At 46.4% G+C, this 21,052-nt stretch overlaps 1 protein-coding gene across 1 annotated transcript in view; it reads left to right on the forward strand.

The window, feature by feature from the left end:
• UBE2D3 (ubiquitin conjugating enzyme E2 D3) overlaps nucleotides 1–21,052 on the forward strand; it is a 177,423-nt gene that overhangs the window by 36,628 nt on the left and 119,743 nt on the right. Inside the window, exons 2-3 of the mRNA XM_033956866.1 lie at nucleotides 6,973–7,036; nucleotides 7,151–7,182. Of these exons, the coding sequence (XP_033812757.1) occupies nucleotides 6,973–7,036; nucleotides 7,151–7,182 (96 nt within the window). The remainder of the gene's footprint in view (nucleotides 1–6,972; nucleotides 7,037–7,150; nucleotides 7,183–21,052) is intronic.

Genomic DNA, 21,052 nt, shown 5'->3' on the forward strand with positions numbered 1-21,052 from the left:
CATGGTGAGACTTCATCTGAAGTACTGTGTGCAATTCTGGAGGCCACATTACAGTAAAGATGTGCGCAGAATTGAATCGGTTCAACGGATGGCGACCAGGATGATCTCGGGGCTCAAGGGTCTCTCGTACGAAGAGAGACTGAACAAATTGCAGCTCTACACTCTCGAGGAACGTAGGGAGAGGGGAGACATGATCGAAACATTTAAGTACCTCACGGGACGTGTCGAAGTGGAAGATGATATTTTCTTTCTCAAGGGACCCTCGGCCACAAGAGGGCACCCGCTCAAACTCAGGGGCGGAAAATTTCATGGTGACACCAGAAAGTATTTCTTCACAGAGAGAGTGGTTGATCATTGGAACAAGCTTCCAGTTCAGGTGATCGAGGCAGACAGCGTGCCAGACTTTAAGAATAAATGGGATACCCATGTGGGATCCCTACGAGGGTCAAGATAAGGAAATTGGGTCATTAGGGCATAGACAGGGGGTGGGTAAGCAGAGTGGGCAGACTTGATAGGCTGTAGCCCTTTTCTGCCGTCATCTTCTATGTTTCTAAGCTCAAATGAATTAGAGAATGACACGGGGAAAAAAATCTGTCCCCATCACTGCACCGTCCCCGGCCCACCATCCTCTGCACCGCCCCGTCACCGTCACCGCCATCCCTTTCACCGCCCCGTCACCGCCACTGCCATCCCATTCACCGCCCCGTCCCCGTCTAGCACCCATTTTCTTCCCTCCGCTCCCCCATAGTCTGGCATCTGTCTTCTTCCCTTCCAGCGTCTTCTCCCCACTCTGCCTTCCACATTTCCTTTCAGGGTCTGTTCTTCTCTATCCTCTTTCAATGTCTGTTCTATTCCTTTCCACCACCACCCTTCCCTCCCTCCTTTACCATCTGTTCCTTTCTACCACCCTTCTTTCATATCTTCTATCAGTCCCCCCACCATCACTAGCAGTCTCTCTTCTTCCTTACCATGAGCAAATAGAACTTCTGAAAATTGTATTGCTGAGGCATTATTTCTAGTACGCCTTTTTTTCCAGATGGATAATGACATCAATTTTATAATTCTTACTGTCTGCTCTGATTTCATTCACAATTTGGTTTGTGTTTTGTACTTGAGGATTCCATGAGGCATTTAACCTTTTCCTGTCTCTTCTGTGATTTCAAGTTGATTCCTTCAATAATGGAGTCTCAAGGCAGTAGCAGTTTTCTATTTTGGGCTCTTTTGACATTGTTTAAGGGATTTCTTGTACATTTAGTGCTGGTCTTCTTTGATGAGGTCACTTCAGAATCTATTTCCAAGGAAGAGAAACTTTTTCCCTTTCACCCCCTCCTTCCTTGTGTGAGCCGGAACACGCGGTCCCTGCAAGCAAGTAATTTTATATCATTTTCATTCTATTCATTCATAGAAATTAAAGTCTAGATAATGCCAGTCACATAAAAAAACATGATTTTACAAAAATAATTCCCTGCACAGTCAAGCCTGCAAGGATTACTAGATGTCTTTCAGCAGCTCCCCTCCCTCCCTCCCCCTTACCTTTGTGGCCAAGTCAAAATGATCTACCAACAATAAAATTTTAAAAACACAAAGCATGCTGTACGCAGAGAAAATGTTAATTATCATTTATATTCCGCGGGTTTTCAAAGAGGTCAAGGCAGATGACTTTATGCAATGTCACCTCAGTAACAACTATACAAAAATAGACAAATATTCCCCCTCCCTTTTTACTAAACTGCGATAGCGGTTTTTAGCGCAGGGAGCTGCGCTGAATGCCCTACGCTGCTCTCGACGCTCATAGGCTCCCTGCGTTAAAAACCGCTATTGCGTTTTAGTAAAAGGGGGCCATAGTGCAAAATATAGACAGCAGATATAAATTCTCAAAACGGACACATTTTGATCACTAAGTTGAAAATAAAATCATTTTTCCTACCTTTTTGTCTGGTGATTTCATGAGTCTCTAGTCCTTCTTCTGATCCTTCTTCTTTCTTCTCTCTCCCCCTGGCTCCCCTCTTTCTTTCTCTCTCCCCCTGCCCCCCCTCTTTATTTTTTCCTTTCTTTCTCCACTTCCACGATTCTTTCCCTACCCTCACCCCCAAGCCGATTTCACCCTGCTCCTTCCTCGATGTCCTGATGTCCTGAACTTCATCGGGCAGCAGCAGCATTCACAATTCACTGCTGTTGCCCGCTTCAGGTCTTCCTCTCTGTCGGGTCCTGTCTTCATGAAAACAGGAAGTAGGCAGGACCCGGCAGAGAACAAGGCCTGAAGCCGGCAACAGCAGCGAATTGTAAACGCTGCTGCTGCCCGAAGAAGGTAATGGAGCACCGAGGCAGACCGCTTCTCCCCCCTCCCAGCCGAACCCCCGCTGACCCTCCTATCTCCCCCCCCCCCCCGTGAACCTTTCCGACCCTCCCAGCGAGAGCAGCAAACCTCCCTCGCGGCTTTTTCCTCCCTCTGCCGCGTCACTGATGATGTCATCAGTGATGCGGCAGAGGGAGGAGAAAGTTGACGCTACTGGAGGGAGGTTTGCTGCTTTTGCTGGGAGGGTCGGAAAGGTTCACTTGGGGGGGGAGATAGGAGGGTCAGCGGGGGTTCGGCTGGGAGGGGGGAGAAGCGGTCTGCCTCGGTGCTCCAAGGCCTGGCGCCATTACCTTTTTCGCCCCTCCCGCCCCCCCCCCCTTGGTACGCTACTGCTCTCCAGCTCTCCTTAGTTTGCCGGTTTTCTTTTTCGGCGACCGGCACGCTTTCAAAGAGCCGCGCACGCGCGGCAGCTCAAAGTTCAATCTTCTGCTCTGCTGCAACTTCCTGTTTCCGGTTGGGTCAGAGCAGAAGATTGAATACTGAGCAGCCGCGCGTGCGCGGCTCTTTTGAAAGCGTTCCGGTCGCCGAAAAAGAAAGCCGACAAACTAAGGTGAGGTGAAGAGAGGAAGCTGGTTAAACGATCAAGCCGGTGGGCGGATGGGGGTGCGGGGACCGCACGATCCTTTATGCCTCACTGCGGTGACAAGACCATTCACCGCTCCACGGGGCGGTGATGGCCTTGTCCCCGTCCCCGCAGAGGCTGCTAATTTTCATTCCCCGTTTTTGGCGGGTTACCCGCGGCTAAACGCAGTAGCCGCGGGTAAACCGCCACGTGTCATTCTCTAAAATGAATCACATTCATATCTTGTGCTCTTTTGAAGTTGGCATCTGAATGTTGGCTCTTACACAGTAAAGGAAGTGATTGGATTCACAATTTGTATTTTTTTAAATGTAAAGAGAGGTACTGTACTTGTATTTGACCTACTGACCTTAATCTGGGAGCACTAACCAGGGTGTGCAGAGCTATAGGTACATATAGGAGTTCTGCTTTGTGGAACTTAAACTGGTCAATTGAGAGATTCTGGATTTATATTCAGAGTTTGAGATCTTGTCAACTAAAGCAGTGCTCTTCAACTGCCGGTCCACAGGGCCGGCATGCGCATCAGTCCCAAAACTGTGTTCTTCAACTGCCGGTCTGCGGTGTGATCGATGCGTTGTTAATAAGATTATATTGTGTGTGTGTATATATGAAAAATGAATGGAAAAAATAGTGTTACAATTAGGACTATGGGGGCAGAGTCTGGGGTGGAGATTGGGTAGAGATGGGCAAGGTCTGACCCACGACTTAGCCCAGTGTTCTTCAACTGCCAGTTTGCGGACTGATGCCGGTCCACAAAATAATTATTTTATTTCTGCCAGTCCATAAGTGTAAAAAGGTTGAACACTGAACTAAAGCATCAAGATCAGGAGGTACATTTCAGTTGATTAGTTCTCTATCTAGTAGGGTTGGACCCTACAAATCACCTAGCCCAGTGTTTTTCAACCTTTTTACACCCGTGGACCGGCAGAAATAAAATAATTATTTTGTGGACCGGCAAACTACTAAGACCGAAATAAAAAAACACATTTCTGCCCTGTCTCCGCAAGCTCGGTCCCCACAAACCATCTGAACCCATCCACACAAGCCTCAGTTATGATTTTATATTGAATGTGTTTTATTAAAGTATAAAAAGAAACAATATTCTGTACAATTGTCATTTTATAAATATACAGAGCAAGGACCAACAAAACCCCTGTCTCCCCTCCATTTCACATATATCCCCTCTACTATCAAGAAAACCGAACAAGCCAAGTTATTACAGAACTAGTCTTATAGCCCTTTACATTAACGGGTGCTAGAATATATGTGTATGTGTCTGTCTTTATTTTTTTTTCTCTCTCCTTAGCCGCTTTCTGTATTTCTGTCTGTCTGTTTTGGTTTTTTTTTTTTTTCTTGGCTGTCCACTACCACCCCTTGCCTGCTCCCCCTGTCCATTCTCCCTTCCTTTTACCTCCCCTGTGTCCTCCACCAACCCATCACTGCTCACCTTATCCAGCAGCAGCCCTTCTCCCTTAGTTTTACCTCCCCCTGTCCATCACCTCCTTCCTGCTCCCCCTGTCAGCAGTAGGCCTACCTTCATTTTTCTGCCCCCCCTGTCCATCAGCACCTCTTCCCCTGTCCATCAACCCCTTTTTCCTGCTCCCCCTGCTCAGCAGTACGCCTCCCTTCCTTTTTCTGCCCCTCCATTTCCGTGTGCTGCAGCATTTCCCTCCCACCCCACTTCCCTGTGCAGTATTTTCCTCCCCCCCATACCTTCCTCCTTAACTCCATGCCCTACCATTCTCTCCCCTTCTGCTCCCTTTCCTCCTTCAACTTCATCGGGCAGCAGCAGCAGCATTTATAATTAATTGCTGTTGCCGGCTTCAGGTCTTCCTCTCTGGCGGGTCCTGTCTTCATGAAAACATTAAGTAGGCAGGACCTGCCAGAGAGGAAGGCCTGAAGCTGGCAACAGCAGCAAATTTTAAACACTGTTGCTGCCCGAAGAAGCCAGGCCTTAACCATAAAGCTGGGGAGGGAGGGTTTTAAAAGGGTTAGCGGCGGCGGTGGGGGGGGTTTGAAAAGCCATTGTTTAAAAACTTGCCTGTTTTATTTTAAAATGCCGTCCGGTTTTGGCCGACAGCCGCCGCGGGGGGAGGGGAGAGAGAGAGAGAGTTTCGTGCGCATGCGCACTCCTACCTGTGGTGCCCTACAGCTCACAGAAAACGGGCGCACGCAGGTGGGAGTGCGCATGCGTGGCTTAGTTTTATTATATTAGATTCTACACAGAAATATCATGCTAACATAATACTGCAGTCACACATGACAGGAATAGTGTTAGGGGAGTGCCCCTTGGTCACAGAGAGCTCTAAGCCAGCTGGAAGCTAAAGAAGCTCTGCCTGGGCTTTGCAGTCCCCAGTTATGTCTTTAGCAGAATATATATTTCAAATCTGATATATTCTAATGACAAAATAGAAATACAATTATTTTTTTCTACTTTTTGTGGTCTCTTTCATCTTCTTTTCACTCTTTTCTTTCCAGCGTCTGTCCTGTCTCTTCAATTCAGCATCTGCCCATTCCATCCACTGTCTGCCATTCCATCTACTCTCCCCCTTCCATATGTATCTGACTTCTTTCTATGCCCCTTTCCATCCAGCCTGTGCCTCCTCTCTCCTTTTTACATAATTCATTCCAGCTTCACTGCTTTCTTCATTTTAATCTCTCCTACACCAGATCTAGCATCTTTATCCCTCTCTCATTTCTATGCTGACCCCCTTTCCAGCATCAATCTCTCTCTACTTTCTCATTCCTCTTTCTCTCCCCTTTCCCTCATCTGATCTCTCCATTCCACCCTGACCCCCTTCCCCTCCTGTAATCTCCCTGCCAGCTGTTTCCTTCCTTTTTTCCTTCTCCCTTCCCTCCTCCCCCCCCCTATCCAACATTAACTCTCTTCCCATTCCTTTCCCTCCTCCCCTCCCAGTAGCATCTCTCCTTCTACCTCCCTCCAGGTCCAGTAGCAGTTCTCCCTTTATCCAGAAGCTTCCCAGCCTCTAACAGTGGTTTCCTCTCCTTCCAGCAGCTCTCAGTACTTGCCTGCAGCAGTGATTTCCTTAGGTAGCCTTGAGTCCATTGCCGCCTCCGAGGAAAAGGGAAGTTGCTGAAGTGAATCACTGCCCTGGTAAGTACGAGAGCTGCTGGGAGGGGAGACAGCCACTGTCGAAGGCTCCCCATGATCCTGTGCGCCCTGCACATTCACGGCCCCTCCCAAGCCAGCAAAAACAGTATTGCACCACAGGCCCTGCTGCCCAAGACGAGCCGGAGGCCCCTACTCGCCGCATCCAGAACGTGGGCAGACTCAGCACAGACGCTGCTGATGGCCCCAATCCACACGCTGACCATCTCCCTTCTACCTGCACTTTCCCCGTGGCCCTCTTCGGCAACTCAGCAAGGGTAGCGATCAAGAGAGGCTGCTGACATCGAGACCTTCCCTCTCTGAGTCCTGCGTATTTTGTTTCAACTTCCTGTTTCCGCATAGGCGAGACTCACAGAGGGAATGCCTGACGTCGGGCAGCTTGTCTTCATCGCCCGAGGCTGGGAGGAACAGCAGATTTCCGCCGACACCACCGGGGCAGGAAATTTAACGGCATCGATCTCACCGGCCCTGTGCGGACCGGCAGGAATTTTCTGCGGACTGACATTGGTCTGCGGACTGGCGGTTGAAGAACAGTGACCTAGCCTGTTTGTAACTTAGCTTATATGGGCTACTTTTGACTTAAGCAGAATATTTCCAATGGAGACTTATTTTTTATTTTTTTAAAATTTTTAAATAAATTTTGGTGTAAGGGTAAGCCCTAATGTATAGGCTGCCCTAATGTATAGGCTGCAACCCAGTACTGGTTTTGCCTTATTGAAAATAAGGTATGTGGTCCTTAAGCCCCCTACAGGCAGTGGGGCAAAAGGGCTGACTCGTCTCATAAACATCAATATTTCTATAATCCTTTGGAGAGCAGCAGTAAGCACAATTATTAAAACATTTGATATGAATCTTGTTGCTTTAACTTACCACTAAAAATAAGTTTGTTTTTCTCCTCCCCCCTAGGAGCTTAATGATTTGGCTCGTGATCCTCCAGCTCAGTGTTCTGCAGGCCCAGTTGGAGATGACAGTAAGATTAAAATTAAACTTTTTGATTACCTTATTCCCCTCCCACTTCTGTAATTCAAAGGCTGTAAAGTGTTATGTAAACCTTTTTTTTTTTCTTTCTTTCTTTCTTTTGCAGTGTTTCATTGGCAAGCTACAATTATGGGACCTGTAAGTATTCTAACTTGTTCTTTAATAAATTCAGGTGCTAGTGGCTGAACATCTCTCAGAAACCTTCCTATCACCATTGTCTCCTGATTTATACTAAGGCTATCTTCACTTTCTGTTGAACAGGAAAGCTTAGTAATTGAAGGCCACTGGCAGTAGCAACTTCTTCCACCCATTTGTCACTCGCTTTTGTGTGCTCACTATTCCCTATAATCGCATGTCTACTCCACCTCACCCTAGTTAGCTCACTACCCAGCAAGCCAGTCATCTGCCTTCCTCTCCCCAGCAAGTCACTCAGTTGCTGCCCTGTACTCCTAGTTCTATCCCCAGCAAAGCAGCTAGCCTTTGTTCTCCTGCTAATTCTCCCAACTACCCCTCATTCTGCTGTCCCTAGCTGCTGTGGGGAACAAGAGCTTCCTCTGCATCATCTGGCTCTGAGTGTGAGCTGTGTTCTGCAGGAACTCTCTTTCTGGTCTCCTGAGATTTGGAACCAGTTGGAGAGAGCTCTTGCACTGTTTAGACATGCAGATCCTGTGCAATGCACAGAAAAGGAAATTCCTGCGTTTATGATAGTGACATAAGCCAAATATTCCAGGCACCAGATGTAAAATTTCATGTTGCCACAATATTGATTTATTGTTTACTTGAAGGTTAACCATTCTCATTTAGATATTTTCTTTCTTCAGAGGGGGACTCAGCAGGGGTGCCCCCTCTTGCCCCTTTTGTTTGCAGTGGTTATGGAACCTCTGGCTCAGTCTATCCTGGAAAATGAGAGTATTCAGGGAGTGCAGTGGGGTGCTATTGATCTTAAGGTGACCTTATTTGCTGATGATGTCCTGTTGACGGTTACTCATCTGGAGCAGTCTCTGCCTCACTTGATGTCATTATTGGATTCGTTTGGCTTGGTGTCTGTATTTAAGGTTAATTTTTCTAAATCGGAGATTCTTAATGTTTCTATAGATCCGATAACTGAGGGTGTACTTAGAGCGGTCTGTCCTTTTCGCTGGGCTTCCCATAGTATTAAGTATTTGGGGGTTAATCTTACGCACCAGGTAGATTTGTATTCTGCTAATCTGTCCTCTAAACTGAAGGAATTATTTCATATGCTGGATCGTTGGGAGAGTCGCCCGCTATCGTGGTCTGGTAGAATTTCTGCTATTAAGATGTTACTGCTTCCTAAGTCATTGTTTTTGTTTATGGCTTTACCATTGCCTTATCCTAAGCTGTTTTTCAATAGTTAAAGAGAAAAGATTATTGCTATATTTGGAATAAATGGCCTCCATGGGTACGAGCTGCTGCTATGCAGTGGCTTGGCAGTTCCTGACTTTATTGCTTATTATAGGGTGGTGCATTTTCGCATTCTTACCGATTGGCTGTCGCACTCTCTTACTGATTGGCTGTTGCGCTCTCTTAAGTTGTGGGTGAAGCTGGAGCAGGGCTGGATTCCTTCAACACCTCTGAGTGGTTCCTCGGCTGATTATGCCTTCTCTCCGAACTCTTATTTCTAGAGTCCCTCGGGCGATTCAGGCACTTCCAAGTTGGACAGCGGTTTAGGCATGATTTTTTTCCAGATAGAAAATATTTTTTGCATACCTCTCTATAGAGCATTTGACAGATTTTTTGCCGTACTATACTGAAAAGAGATTTCTGAGTTGGAGAAAATTGGGTTTCTATATTGTACGTCATCTATGGGAGGAGGAATGGGTGGTACCTTTTCAGACATTGCAAGAGGAATATGGTTTACCAGTAATAGATTCTTTTCACTATACTCAGATTCGTACTTTTCTTCTGCGTCATGCGCAAGATGAGTTGGTACTTGTGTAAACTAATTTAGAAAGGGCATTGGGTGTGGTAGTGGCTGGGGTACTGTCTCCAGATTGTTTTTGGCCTTATTGTCTTTCGTAGACCTCATTGCACCTTATTGGGAGCGATGGGAAAGGGATTTGCAGCTCTCTTTTACTTCTAAACAGTGGTTGGGTGTCCTTTCTCATTTGCTTAAGGTCTCTGTTGCTAGTCATTTGAATGAAAATGGACACAAAATGCTGTTTCATTTGGTATTGTACCCCAGCCAGACTTCAGGCTTGGTATCACCTAGGAGAGGGAGAATGTTGGCATGATTGTGGTGGTCAGGGAGATATGTATCATATTTGGTGGACTTGTCCCAAATTGGGTTCTTATTGACATTCTGTTTTTGCTTTGGCCAGTCAAATTTCTGGAGTGCATGCTGGATATTGTTTGTTAAATCTCTGTCCTATGGGGGTTCGACTTAGATAGAGTACATAAACATAAACTGGTCTCTTGTTTTTATGGCAGCTCGTTTGGTTCTTGCCCGGGAGTGGAAAAATCAGCATATTCCCACTGTGGGGGCCATTTGTTGTAAATTGGATTATATTTTTGGAATGACTAAATTGACTGCTTTGAAATTGAACTGTCTGACATCCTTTTATAAGTTCTGGGATCCCTATATAACTCGGAAGGAAACTCATCCATAGTGTGCTTTCTTTTCTTTTTTTTTTTTTTTTTTGTCTTTTTTTTTTTTGGGGGGGGGGATTTTGAATTGCAATTGCTTTGTTGGTGTGAAATTGTTTCTTGTATTGGCGCAAATTTCTAATAAAATATCTTGTTAAAAGAAAAGAGAAGGCTGAGGAGTTATGATTGAAGTCTACAAAATCCTGAGTGGAGTAGAATGGGTACAAGTGGATCGATTTTTCAATCTGTCAAAAATTACAGAGACTAGGGGACACTTGATGAAATTGCAGGGAAATACTTTTACCAATAGGAAATACTTTTACCAGTAGGAAGCTCTGGAACACATCACCAGAGGTTGTGGTAAAAGCGGATATGAAGTTAGAGAAATATTTCTTCTGTTGGTTTTAAATGTATTTCCCTAGCAACAGCAGCAGATGAATCCAGAGACCAATGAGATAGCACACATCTACCAGCAGGCGGAGATAGAGAAACTGATTAACAGGTGGTGGTGTGTGGCGCAGTGGTTGGATCTACAGACTCAGCACCCTGGGGTTGTGGGTTCAAACCCCGCGCTGCTCCTTGTGACCCTGGGCAAGTCACTTAATCCTCCATAGCCCCAGGTACGTTAGATTGTGAGCCCGCCGGGACAGAGAGGGAAAATGCTTGAGTACCTGATTGTAAAAACCGCTTAGATAACCTTGATAGGCGGTATATAAAATCCTAATAAACTTGAAACTTGGTCCCATTGGCTGGCACGCCTCCAGTATTCTCTATCTCCCAGCAGGAAATGGTCGCTATTCAACTAGCTCCTGAATTCTGGCTGTGGCTGGAACTTTATTTTCTCCTGTTGAGGTTTCTCTTCAGTGAGCTGGCAATGCTGTTTCTCCTGTTGAGATTTTCTCTTCAGTGAGACAGGGGTGTCCGTCTGAATGGTGCCAGCTTTAGGGGTTATACCTGGGCCCCCCCAGGTCCCTGCCTCACCCTCCCTCCATTGCTAGAGTGTCTGACTGGGTCTCAATTTTTTTCTTCTTTCCCTTCTCTGTAAAAAAAAATAAAAATTAAAAAAAGACACCACAGTTGCTCTGTTACTGCTGCTCAACCAGCTTTAACTGGCTTCAACCTGCCCTAACAACAAGCTTGTGAGTATGTCTCTGTTTTTTAATGTTGGTTGAACTTCAGATTCTGTTTGGGAGTCTTAGTAATGTGGGTTCAGTCAACGTATGTTTAAGGAATGGATATTTTATTGAGGCTAAGTTTTATAACTAGAAATCCGTGGAGGGAGCCGGGACTTCTCGCCTTTTGCATGCACGCGCTTGGTTTCCTTGTTGGTTACAGCACGGCAGTAGCGGTGCGATTTCATGCTCGCACTTGTTCTCCTTGTTGGGTTTCAGTGCAGCAATAGTAGTCCTGTTTATTCTGAGGCTCTCTTTCATCGGTGTTTGTCACGGCCATGTGCAGCTGATTGTGCAGGTGCCGGTTTATAGCAGCGCGCATGAGATGGTACATGTTTTGTTCCGGCGCTGTGGGCCGTTCTTCTGGTTATTCCCCGAGCCTGATTTTCTTTCTATGCAAGCCGCAGCAGGGCTTGAATCCGACTATGTTTCTAGGAGCGTTGATGCAGCGTCACGTGTCAGCGAGAATCAGGCGTGCGCTTGGGTCTCTGGCGATGGCGGGAGAGCTGCAGCGTTCCGGTAATTTGTTTCCAGCTGACTTTGGTCAGGGTATGCCGGGGCTTCTCTCCTTTCCGGTTCAGACAAGTTGTATGTGTTCCACCAGCTTTGGGACAAGCTTGGGCAGATTTATATGTCTATGTCTGTGTTCCTGCTGTACTCCCTTGAAGGAAGCTGCTTGTTTTTGAAGGAAGCTGCTTGTTTAATCGGACTCTGGGGTTAGCACTCAAGGGGTTTACCAGAGAGACTCTGACCTGTGCTAGGTCACCCAGTCTCGGTTTGTCTCCGGACTGGGGCGACATAAGGCAACTCACTGCACGGTGAGATCAGCAGTAAGATAGTGCCCTGTATTTCACACAGGTATCTCATTGTCTCTCTTGGGGTCCCTGCAGATTGAGCCTTTGTCTGTTGGTAACTGTCCTTTGGGCCTCTGTGCTGATCTGCATGTGTCCAGTAGTGGCACAGGATATATATGTCTAAAGGTAGTACAAACAGTTTCCAAGTTCAGGCTGTCTCTATGGGCATAATGACACTGCGCATCTTCCTGCGGCCAGGACTCTCTATTTCTAAGGGGGCCTGGACTTCAGATTTCCTGTCGCCATTTTCTCATGGCACATGCTAGATGGGCCTCCCCCCCCTGACCAGACAGGAAGGGCTGTACAGCTCCTTTTAACCAGGAGCCAGTTACCTATTCTATCAAACCCACGGAGGATCTCGCTCTATGTGGCTGTTAGCCTCATCCCTGAAGCTTTCATTAGCGATGTGAGCTTTGTCTGATACCTGTAAGGATGCTGTTGTTGTTTTCCACGGGCGGTAGATGCAGCATTTTGATTGAGTCTAGTACGTATTCACTTTTATCCCAGGACAAGCAGGCAGGTATTCTCACTAGTGGGTGATGTCATCCGACAGAGCCCCGATACGGACGTCTCACAAGCATACTTGCTTGCAGAAACTTCAGAAGTTTCGAGATGCCCGTACCGTGCATGCGCCAGTGCCTTCCCGCCTGATGGTCCGGCGTGTCTTCTTTTCTTTCCGCAGAGCTGAGAAGTTTACTTCAATTCTGCGCTAATTGAACCCGTGTTTCTTGCCTTATAATCGCCGCAGTTTTGAGTTCTTTTACTCTTTATCGTGTGTTTTCTTTATTCGGTTTCTTATTTTAAAAAAAAAAAAAATTTCTTCCGGTGATTCGACCGGGTCGGCCGCGTGGCTCAGGCCCCGCTCCTTCGATCTTGCGGCTGAGCTTTTTCGGCCTATGTCCCGGCCAATTACCGGTTTTAAAAAGTGTAGCAAGTGCCAGCGCGCGGTTTCGTTGACGGACCCGCATCGACGCTGCCTGCAGTGTCTTGGTCCAGAACATTTTCCGAAATCGTGCCGGCCTTGTTCCACTCTCACAGCACATGCTTTTAAGCGTCGCTGTTTTTTGTGGGAGTTGATGTTCAAGATGGAAGCTTCCAAAGAGCCTGCGGCTTCGTCTTCAACCAGCGCTTTGCCTTAACAACCTGCAAAGTCATCATCTACTCTTGCTGCATCGGGTCTTTTGAAGCCGGCTTCGACCCCGCCTCCTGCGCCGGTGCCTGCCTCAGTCTCCTCAGATCAGGTACCTCCTCAGACCATTCCACCAGTGGTCATAAAGATGCCGAAGGCTTCTAAAGCTAAGCAATCGACCATACGAGACCGCGAAGACCGTACAGGAGGTCCCACTTCGAGTGTGGCTCCCTCCCTGTCGGATTCGCTTCGGTCGATCATGGAGGCCCAATTCATTGAAATCATGACTACCATGGGGCCCAAGTGGCTCGCCACAATCCAGCATGGGCATGTGGATCCTCCTCGTGGGGGCGAGCCGCCCCCTCCTCCTCCGCCTCGCCTCTCGCTGCTTGGGGAGGAGGAGCGGCGTTTGGCCACCAGTTCAGCGAGGCGTACCTCGTTTAGTGACATGCCGCCTCTGGAACCCATCCCCGTCTCGGGCGAAGACCCTTGGGATGTGCCTTCGGGTGATCGGAGCTCTCGGCGTCATCAGGAGGAATTCTTCCGGACTCCCTTCCAGGCCTGGAATGCGGCTCGAGAAGCATCGGCCCATCCTCCACTTCGATCTACGGCCTCCAGCCCCATCTACTCCTTAGAGGCCTCTGGGGAACCGTCTGGCCTTCGCCGTTCCAGGTCTCCTTCGAGACACAGAGAGGGGCACCGTTCCAGGCATTCTACGATCTCGCCTCAGAAGAAGCTTCCTCATGTGGGGTGTTCATCTTCGGATATCTCCCCTCCTCCGGGCCCGGAGTTCGAGGATACCTATGGACCTTTCTCTACTTGTCGATCCCGTGCTTCCTTGGATCAGGAGGCTTAGACTTCCTCAAGTCCATCCCGATGTCCCGTCTTAGCGGACCAGCTGTCTTTTTCTTCTTTTCTGCGGCAGATGGCGGATGATCTGGACATCACCTTGGACTCGGGTTCCCGTTACTCCAAGGAGTACTTGGATACCATGCATCTACCTCATCCTCCGGCTGAGTCTTTTCGCTTGCCTCTGCACAAGCTCCTCGACCAAACCTTCATGCGATGTTTTGAAACACCGTATCCATTCCTGCCGTTCCTAGCAAACTGGATGCCAGGTACCGCATGGTTCATCATAAGGGGTTTGAGGGCTCCCAGCTCTCCCATCAGTCTCTGTTGGTCGAGTCCTCCCTTAAAAGATCTCATCCGTCCCAAGTCTATGCCTCGGTGCCTCCGGGCAGGGAGGGGAGGACAATTGATAAGTTTGGGAGGCACATCTACCAGAACTCGATGATGGCTTCCCGAGTTACCAACTACACCTTCCATTTTGCCACTTACCTGGAGTTCTTCCTCCCTGTGCTTCGGACGTTTGTGCCTTACATCGAATCTCAAGCTCGGCTTGAATTCGAGGAGGTTGTCGCCTCGCTGTCTCAGCTACGTCTTCAGTTGATGCAGTCTTCTTATGATGCATTTGGGCGTTACACTCCCAGGTAGGCTCCTGCTGCGAGGCAACCAGCGAAGAGACAGTCACCGCAGAAGTCTCAACAAAAACCTCAGCCTTCTGCTGTCCCCAAGGCTCCTCAGCCTTTCTGACTCTCTTTTAGGGAGCATAACCAACAACGTTCTGCTATCCCCTGTTTTTCCAATTGGGGGTCACCTCCATCATTTTTACCATCGATGGATGGCTATTACCACCGACCTTTGGGTCCTTACCAGCATCAGGGAGGGATACTCTCTTCAGTTCCATCGGGTCCCCCTGGACCATCCTCCAAGAGAGTATTCTTCCAACTTGACCCAGACCGCCCTTCTTCTTCAGGAAGCTCAGGCTTTGCTCCGGCTTCGGGCCGTCGAGCCGGTCCCTGTGGACCAACACAACCGGGGGTTTTCCTCCCGGTACTTCCTTGTTTCGAAGAAGACGGGCGACCTGCGTCCTATTCTAGACCTCAGGGTGCTCAACAAGTTTCTGGTCAAGGAGAGATTTCGAATGCTGACCCTTGCTTCTCTCTACCTCCTCCTCGAGCAGAACGACTGGTTATGCTCTCTGGATCTAAAAGAGGCCTACACTCACATTCCAATTCATCCGGCCTCTCGCAAATTCCTCAGATTTCGGGTGGGACATCTACATCTGCAGTATCGAGTGCTTCCGTTTGGCCTGTCCTCGTCTCCCAGAGTCTTCACAAAGTGTCTAGTTGTGGTGGTCTTCAGGTATCTTCCCTACCTCGACGACTGTCTCATCAAAGCCACCTCGTCTCCAGGGGTCATCTCGGCAACCCAAAAGACTATCTGATCCTGCAGAGTCTGGGATTCGAAATCAACTTCCCAAAATCTCATCTGCAACCAACCCAGTCTCTCCCCTTCATCGGGGCAGTTCTTGATACTATTCAACTCAGAGCATTCCTTCCTCCTCAACGCCTGGATGCTCTGCTTCATCTTTGCCAGTCAGTGTCTTCTCGCCAGTCCATCTCAGCGAGACACATGATGGTTCTCCTGGGCCACATGGCCTCTACAGTTCATGTGACTCCTTTTGCCAGACTTCACCTCAGAATTCCTCAGTGGGCCCTGGCTTCTCAATGGACACAGGTGTCGGATCCTTTGACTCGTCACATCCTGGTCACTCCTGCTCTTCAGCAGTCTCTACGTTGGTGGATGATCTCTTCAAATCTATCCAGAAGTTTGCTGTTTCACACTCCTCCCCACCAGAAGGTTCTCACGACCGATTCCTCGACCTATGAATGGGGGGGCTCATCTGGACGGTCTTCGTACTCAAGGCTTCTGGACCAGTGCGGACCACCTGTGCCATATCAATCTTCTGGAACTCAGGGCGATTTTCAATGCTCTTCAAGCGTTTCAACATCTGCTTCATGACATGGTGGTCCTCATTCACACGGACAATCAAGTTGCCATGTATTATGTCAACAAACAGGGGGGCATGGGATCGGCCTCCCTCTGCCAGGAAGCTCTCAGAGTCTGAGATTGGGCGATTCGCTACAACGCCTTCCTCAAAGCTGTCTACATTGAGGGGGCGGACAATGCCTTGGCGGACAACTTGAGTCATCTCCTCCAACCTCACAAATGGACTCTCCATTCCAAGTCCCTTCTTCAGATCTTCTCTCAGTGGGGGACACCTCAGATAGACCTCTTTGCGGCTCCCCACAACTTCAAGCTGCCTCAATTCTGCTCCAGGATCTACACTCCTCATCGCCTAGAGGCAGATGCCTTTCTTCTGGACTGGAGGAATCTCTTTCTATATGCATTTCCTCCGTTTCCTCTCATTCAAAAGACTCTGGTCAAGCTGAAGTCAGAACATGCCACCATGATTCTGATAGCTCCTCGGTGGCCCAGACAGCCTTGGTACTTCCTTCTACTTCAACTCAGCAGCAGGGAGCCATTCCTTCTTCCAGTGTTTCCTTCACTGCTTACTCAGCATCAAGGATCTCTGCTTCATCCCAACCTGCAGTCTCTCCACCTGACAGCTTGGTTCCTCTCAACATAACTCCCCGCCAGTTTTCCAAAGCGGTGAGGGATGTGTTGGAGGCTTCCAGGAAGCCTGCTACTAGACAATGCAACTCCCAAAAATGGACTAGATTTTCTCATTGGTGTGTTTCTAATCGTACGGAGCCTCGCCGAGCTTTCCTCTGTATTGGACTATCTTCTACACCTTGTCTCATTCTGGCCTCAAATCTACATCGATACGAGTCCATCTGAGTGCGATTGAGGCTTTCCATCAGCCTCTGCAAGGGAAACCTCTCTCTGCTCATCCTGTGGTTTCCAGATTCATGAAAGGACTTTTCCATGTCCAACCTCCTCCAGTGGTTTGGTATCTCAACGTTGTGCTTTCTCAACTTATGAAACCTCCTTTTGAGCCTCTCAACAAGGCTCCGTTGAAGTTACTCATTTGGAAAGTGGTTTTTCTTGTTGCCCTCGCTTCTGCCCGCAGAGTCAGTGAGCTTCAGGCCTTAGTGGCGGATCCACCTTTCACAGTATTCCATCATGACAAGGTGGTTCTTCGCACTCATCTGAAATTCCTGCCTAAAGTGGTCTCTGAATTTCATCTCAACCAATCCATAGTTCATCCTGTGTTTTTTTCCAAAGCCTCATTCTCATCCTGGAGAATCAGCTCTTCACACTCTGGACTGTAAACGTGCTTTGGCTTTCTACCTGGATCGCAGCAAACCACACAGAACTGCTCCTCAACTTTTCGTCTCATTTGATCTGAACAAGTTGGGACGACCTGTCTCGAAGCGTACCATCTCCAACTGGATGGCAGCTTGCATCTCTTTCTGCTATGCCTAGGCTGGATTACCCCTCCCCTGTAAAGTCACAGCCCATAAGGTCAGAGCAATGGCGGCCTCTGTAGCCTTCCTCAGATCGACACCGATTGAGGAGATTTGTAAGGCTGCCACTTGGTCCTCGCTTCATACATTCACCTCTCATTATTGTCTGGATACTTTCTCCAGATGGGATGGACAGTTTGGCCAAACAGTATTATAGAATTTATTCTCCTAAGTTGCCAACTCTCTCACCATCCCATTGAGGTTAGCTTGGAGGTCACCCACTAGTGAGAATACCTCCCTGCTTGTCCTTGGATAAAGCAATGTTACTTACCATAACAGTTGTTATCCAGGGACAGCAGGCAGCTATTCTCACGTCCCACCCACCTCCCCTGGGTTGGCTTCTCTGCTAGCTACCTGAACTGAGAAGACAACGCCCGGTGCATCGGGCGGGAAGGCACTCGCGCATGCGCAGTGTGGGCATATCAAAACTTCTGAAGTTTCTTCAAGCAAGTATGCTTGTGAGATGTCCGCATCAGGGCTTTGTCGGATGACATCACCCACTAGTGAGAATAGCTTCCTGCTGTCCCTGGATAACAACTGTTACGGTAAATAACATTGCTTTATGTTCACTTCTCACAACCCTTATTATTATTATTATTATAATTTTATTTGTATACCACAAGTAGTTCAGAGCTGTTTACAGAAGAAGAGACTGTACATATACAGCGATGTTACAGAAAATATTGTCAAGTACATTGGTAACAGTTCAATTACATTAGTAAGCCGAGAGAGGAAAGGTATAACCGGAAATATTTCAGGGATACAGCTGGTAGTTCAGTGATAACGAGGTGGGATGGAGTCAGAAATTTATCAAAGAGATAGGTTTTAATTGATTTCCTGAAAAATTGGTAGGAGGGAGCACTTGTAATGAGGGTGGTTAGACATTTATTCCATTTGCCAGCTTGGAATGACAGTGTTCTATCAAGGAATCTTGTACACAGCCCTTCAGGGAAGGGAAGGCAAATAGATAGGCACTACGTGTGCAAGTGGTGCCTGGGAACACAAAATGATGTGACAGGTAAATTGGGGATGAACCCATTAAGGTTTTGAAGCAAAGGCAGGTGAACTTGAAGATGACCCTTGCCTTCATTGGCAACCAGTGAAGTTTTCTGTAGAACGGGCATATATGATCTGACTTTTTGAGGCCATAGCTGAGACGGACCGCAGTATTCTGAATGATTCTCAGACGTTTGATGGTTTTCTTGAAGGATCCCAAATATATGATATTGCAGTAATCTAAGGTGCTTAAAATTAGAGACTGGACCAACAATCGAAAGGAGAGGAAGTCAAAGTAGTGTTTGATGGTACGGAGTTTCAAGAGGGTGCAAAAGCATTTTTTAACCTGAGCGTTGATATGGTCTTCAAAAGTCAGGCATCAGACTAGGGTGACTCCAAGGATTTTAATTGTGGAGTTGATTGGGTAAGTTAGCCCGTTTAATTTCAGAGATATTCGTTAGTTTGTGGTTGGGACTTGCGAGGAAAAGCTTAGTTTTTTTTCTGGGTTTAATTTTAGTTTGAACTGTGTAGTCCATTGTTCAACTATAGTGAATCCCACACAGTAGACTCATTACAATACACAGTTTTAATACATATAAAAAACTATCAGGGTGATATAAGTAAACTATTACATTATAAGGAACAACGTTTCATATTTTAACTGGAAAACATCTACTGCCACAGGGTTGAATATGGAAGTAGGATGGACCGCTCTGTAGAAGTTTTGTTTTCGGTTTAGAGGGAGCTCTTCCGGTTAGGGTAACCAGATACTATATTTAAAGCTCAGCTTTGAGCAGAGTGAGACACCGGTATTGCTCGTTCTCCCCAAGTGTGAGAGCTGATTGACAGGTATGAAAGATGATTTATTTAGTGTAAGATACACATGATATATAAAAATTTAATAATTTTGAGCATTAGTAAACAGAGATTTGTTAAATTATTAGAGTAGATAACTTGAGTTTTAAGATTTGATAATAATTTAGTTTGTTTTGCTTTTATGCTCCTAGTACCCCTCCTGACGAAGACAATCTCAAAACTCGAGTCGGGGGGTAGATGAAATCCAAAGGAGTCAAGTTTACAGCACCATAGCACTTTAGCACAAGTTCACTTTCACAAATTATTCAGTGGTTATGATCGAAATCCAACCTATAGATAAGCTCTTTACTATTTGATAGGTGGTTGGTAAAAGGGCAAGGAAGACTGACGGCCCCAGATTAACCACTGCAGCATGTTATCAATGTATGAATGATTACACGGACTGAGCACTTTACTAATTTATAAAATAAAAATTTTTTTGAATTATTTTTAACGAAGACATATCAATAAAGCTGTGATTTTAGATATTATATGATTATAACATCCAGCTATATAAGCAATAACTCCCAATTCCTGCGATATATTTAGTACTTTTGGGAGCAATGGCTACATTGGGGTGGACGTCCAAATCGGGTCTCTCAGAAGAACGGATATCATCCTTACTAACTCGAGATAGATTGTTTGATGCAGAGGAACCCGATATACCATTCACGTGGGATGAAATTAAGAATCTACATAAATCCTTGATACGCATACAATTACATTCAGCAGCGTTGGTGGAATATTGCCATGTGCAAAGAGTTCCACGAGGTCTCCGTTTATATAAAGAGCCGAGATTTCAAGATAACGCTGAGTTTGTCAACAATTGGAATCAAACGCTGACTAGGTGCTCAATTGACTTAATGCTTTTATCCATACACGTTTTGAGTCCAATTATGCAAGCACAACAATCAGAATTAAATCAAAAATTAGATCAATTGAAACAATGTTATACAGAGGATGGTTATCGTGAATCATATCAAGAATATAAAGTTAGTATGGATAAATACAAACAAGAACAAAAACAACTTAAAGTAAAAAAATACAGACGAGATGAGGCCGATTTTATTAAAGGATATGTTTATCCTTGGATGAACCGGAACAGCAGAACGAGACGTCGGTGACAAGGGACAGCAGTCAAGAAGGTGGCCTTTAATTTGTCAACCACTGATTCGTCGTCAGAAAGTGAAAATAGTAGTTCTAATGTAATAAGTAGCATTAAAAATCCAAGTAACTTGAATGCCCTGTCTGATTCTTTTTTAAGAGTTCCAACAATCGAATTAACATCAATCAAAGGGAAGCGAGCAGAAACACGAAGCACTACAAAGAACAAAAAGTAACTACCGTACCATCTAATAAAGGAATATTCAATTTATCATCTCGAATTTTGACCAATCAAGAAGTTGAAGTTTTAATCAAGGGTTTATCATTTGTCCCCACCGTGAACTATGACGGGTTTAGTACCCGAGTTAGTTTACAGAGGTTTTTCAGGACATTAAAATTACGAGCTTATTTTCAAGATCAAAAAATTCAGCAACCAGAGTCAAGTTTACCTGTGGGTTTAAAATATTACTCGACATGGATACCTCCAGGAGTGCCCGACGCGTCAGTAACAGCATTTGAGAGACTAGTCATGAAAGACATACAGACATTGGAGTCCAAACCCATCAAAACAAGATCTAATTTGTCTAACTCTCAATGCCAAATTATCCAAGATCTTCAAAGTGACTGTTCAATTATCATCAGTCGGGCTGACAAGGGAGGGGGTATAGTTATACAAGACTATGTAAAGTATCAAAGGGAAGCTTATCAACAATTGACAGATTTGAATTATTATACCCCCTTGGATCAAGACCCCACCCTAGCTATAAAGAACAAAATAGATGATATATTATATGTCGCTAAAACTACAGGGGTAATATCTCAAAAAGAATTTTGATTTCTTAATATCAATAAACCTAGAATTCCTGAGATATATTTTATACCCAAAGTGCATAAAGATCCAATAAACCCACCTGGTTGCCCTATAGTCACTGGTAAAGGGTCTGTTCTGGAGCCAATATC

Source organism: Geotrypetes seraphini, chromosome 1 (genome assembly GCF_902459505.1).
Source record: "Geotrypetes seraphini chromosome 1, aGeoSer1.1, whole genome shotgun sequence".
NCBI lineage: Eukaryota > Metazoa > Chordata > Amphibia > Gymnophiona > Dermophiidae > Geotrypetes > Geotrypetes seraphini.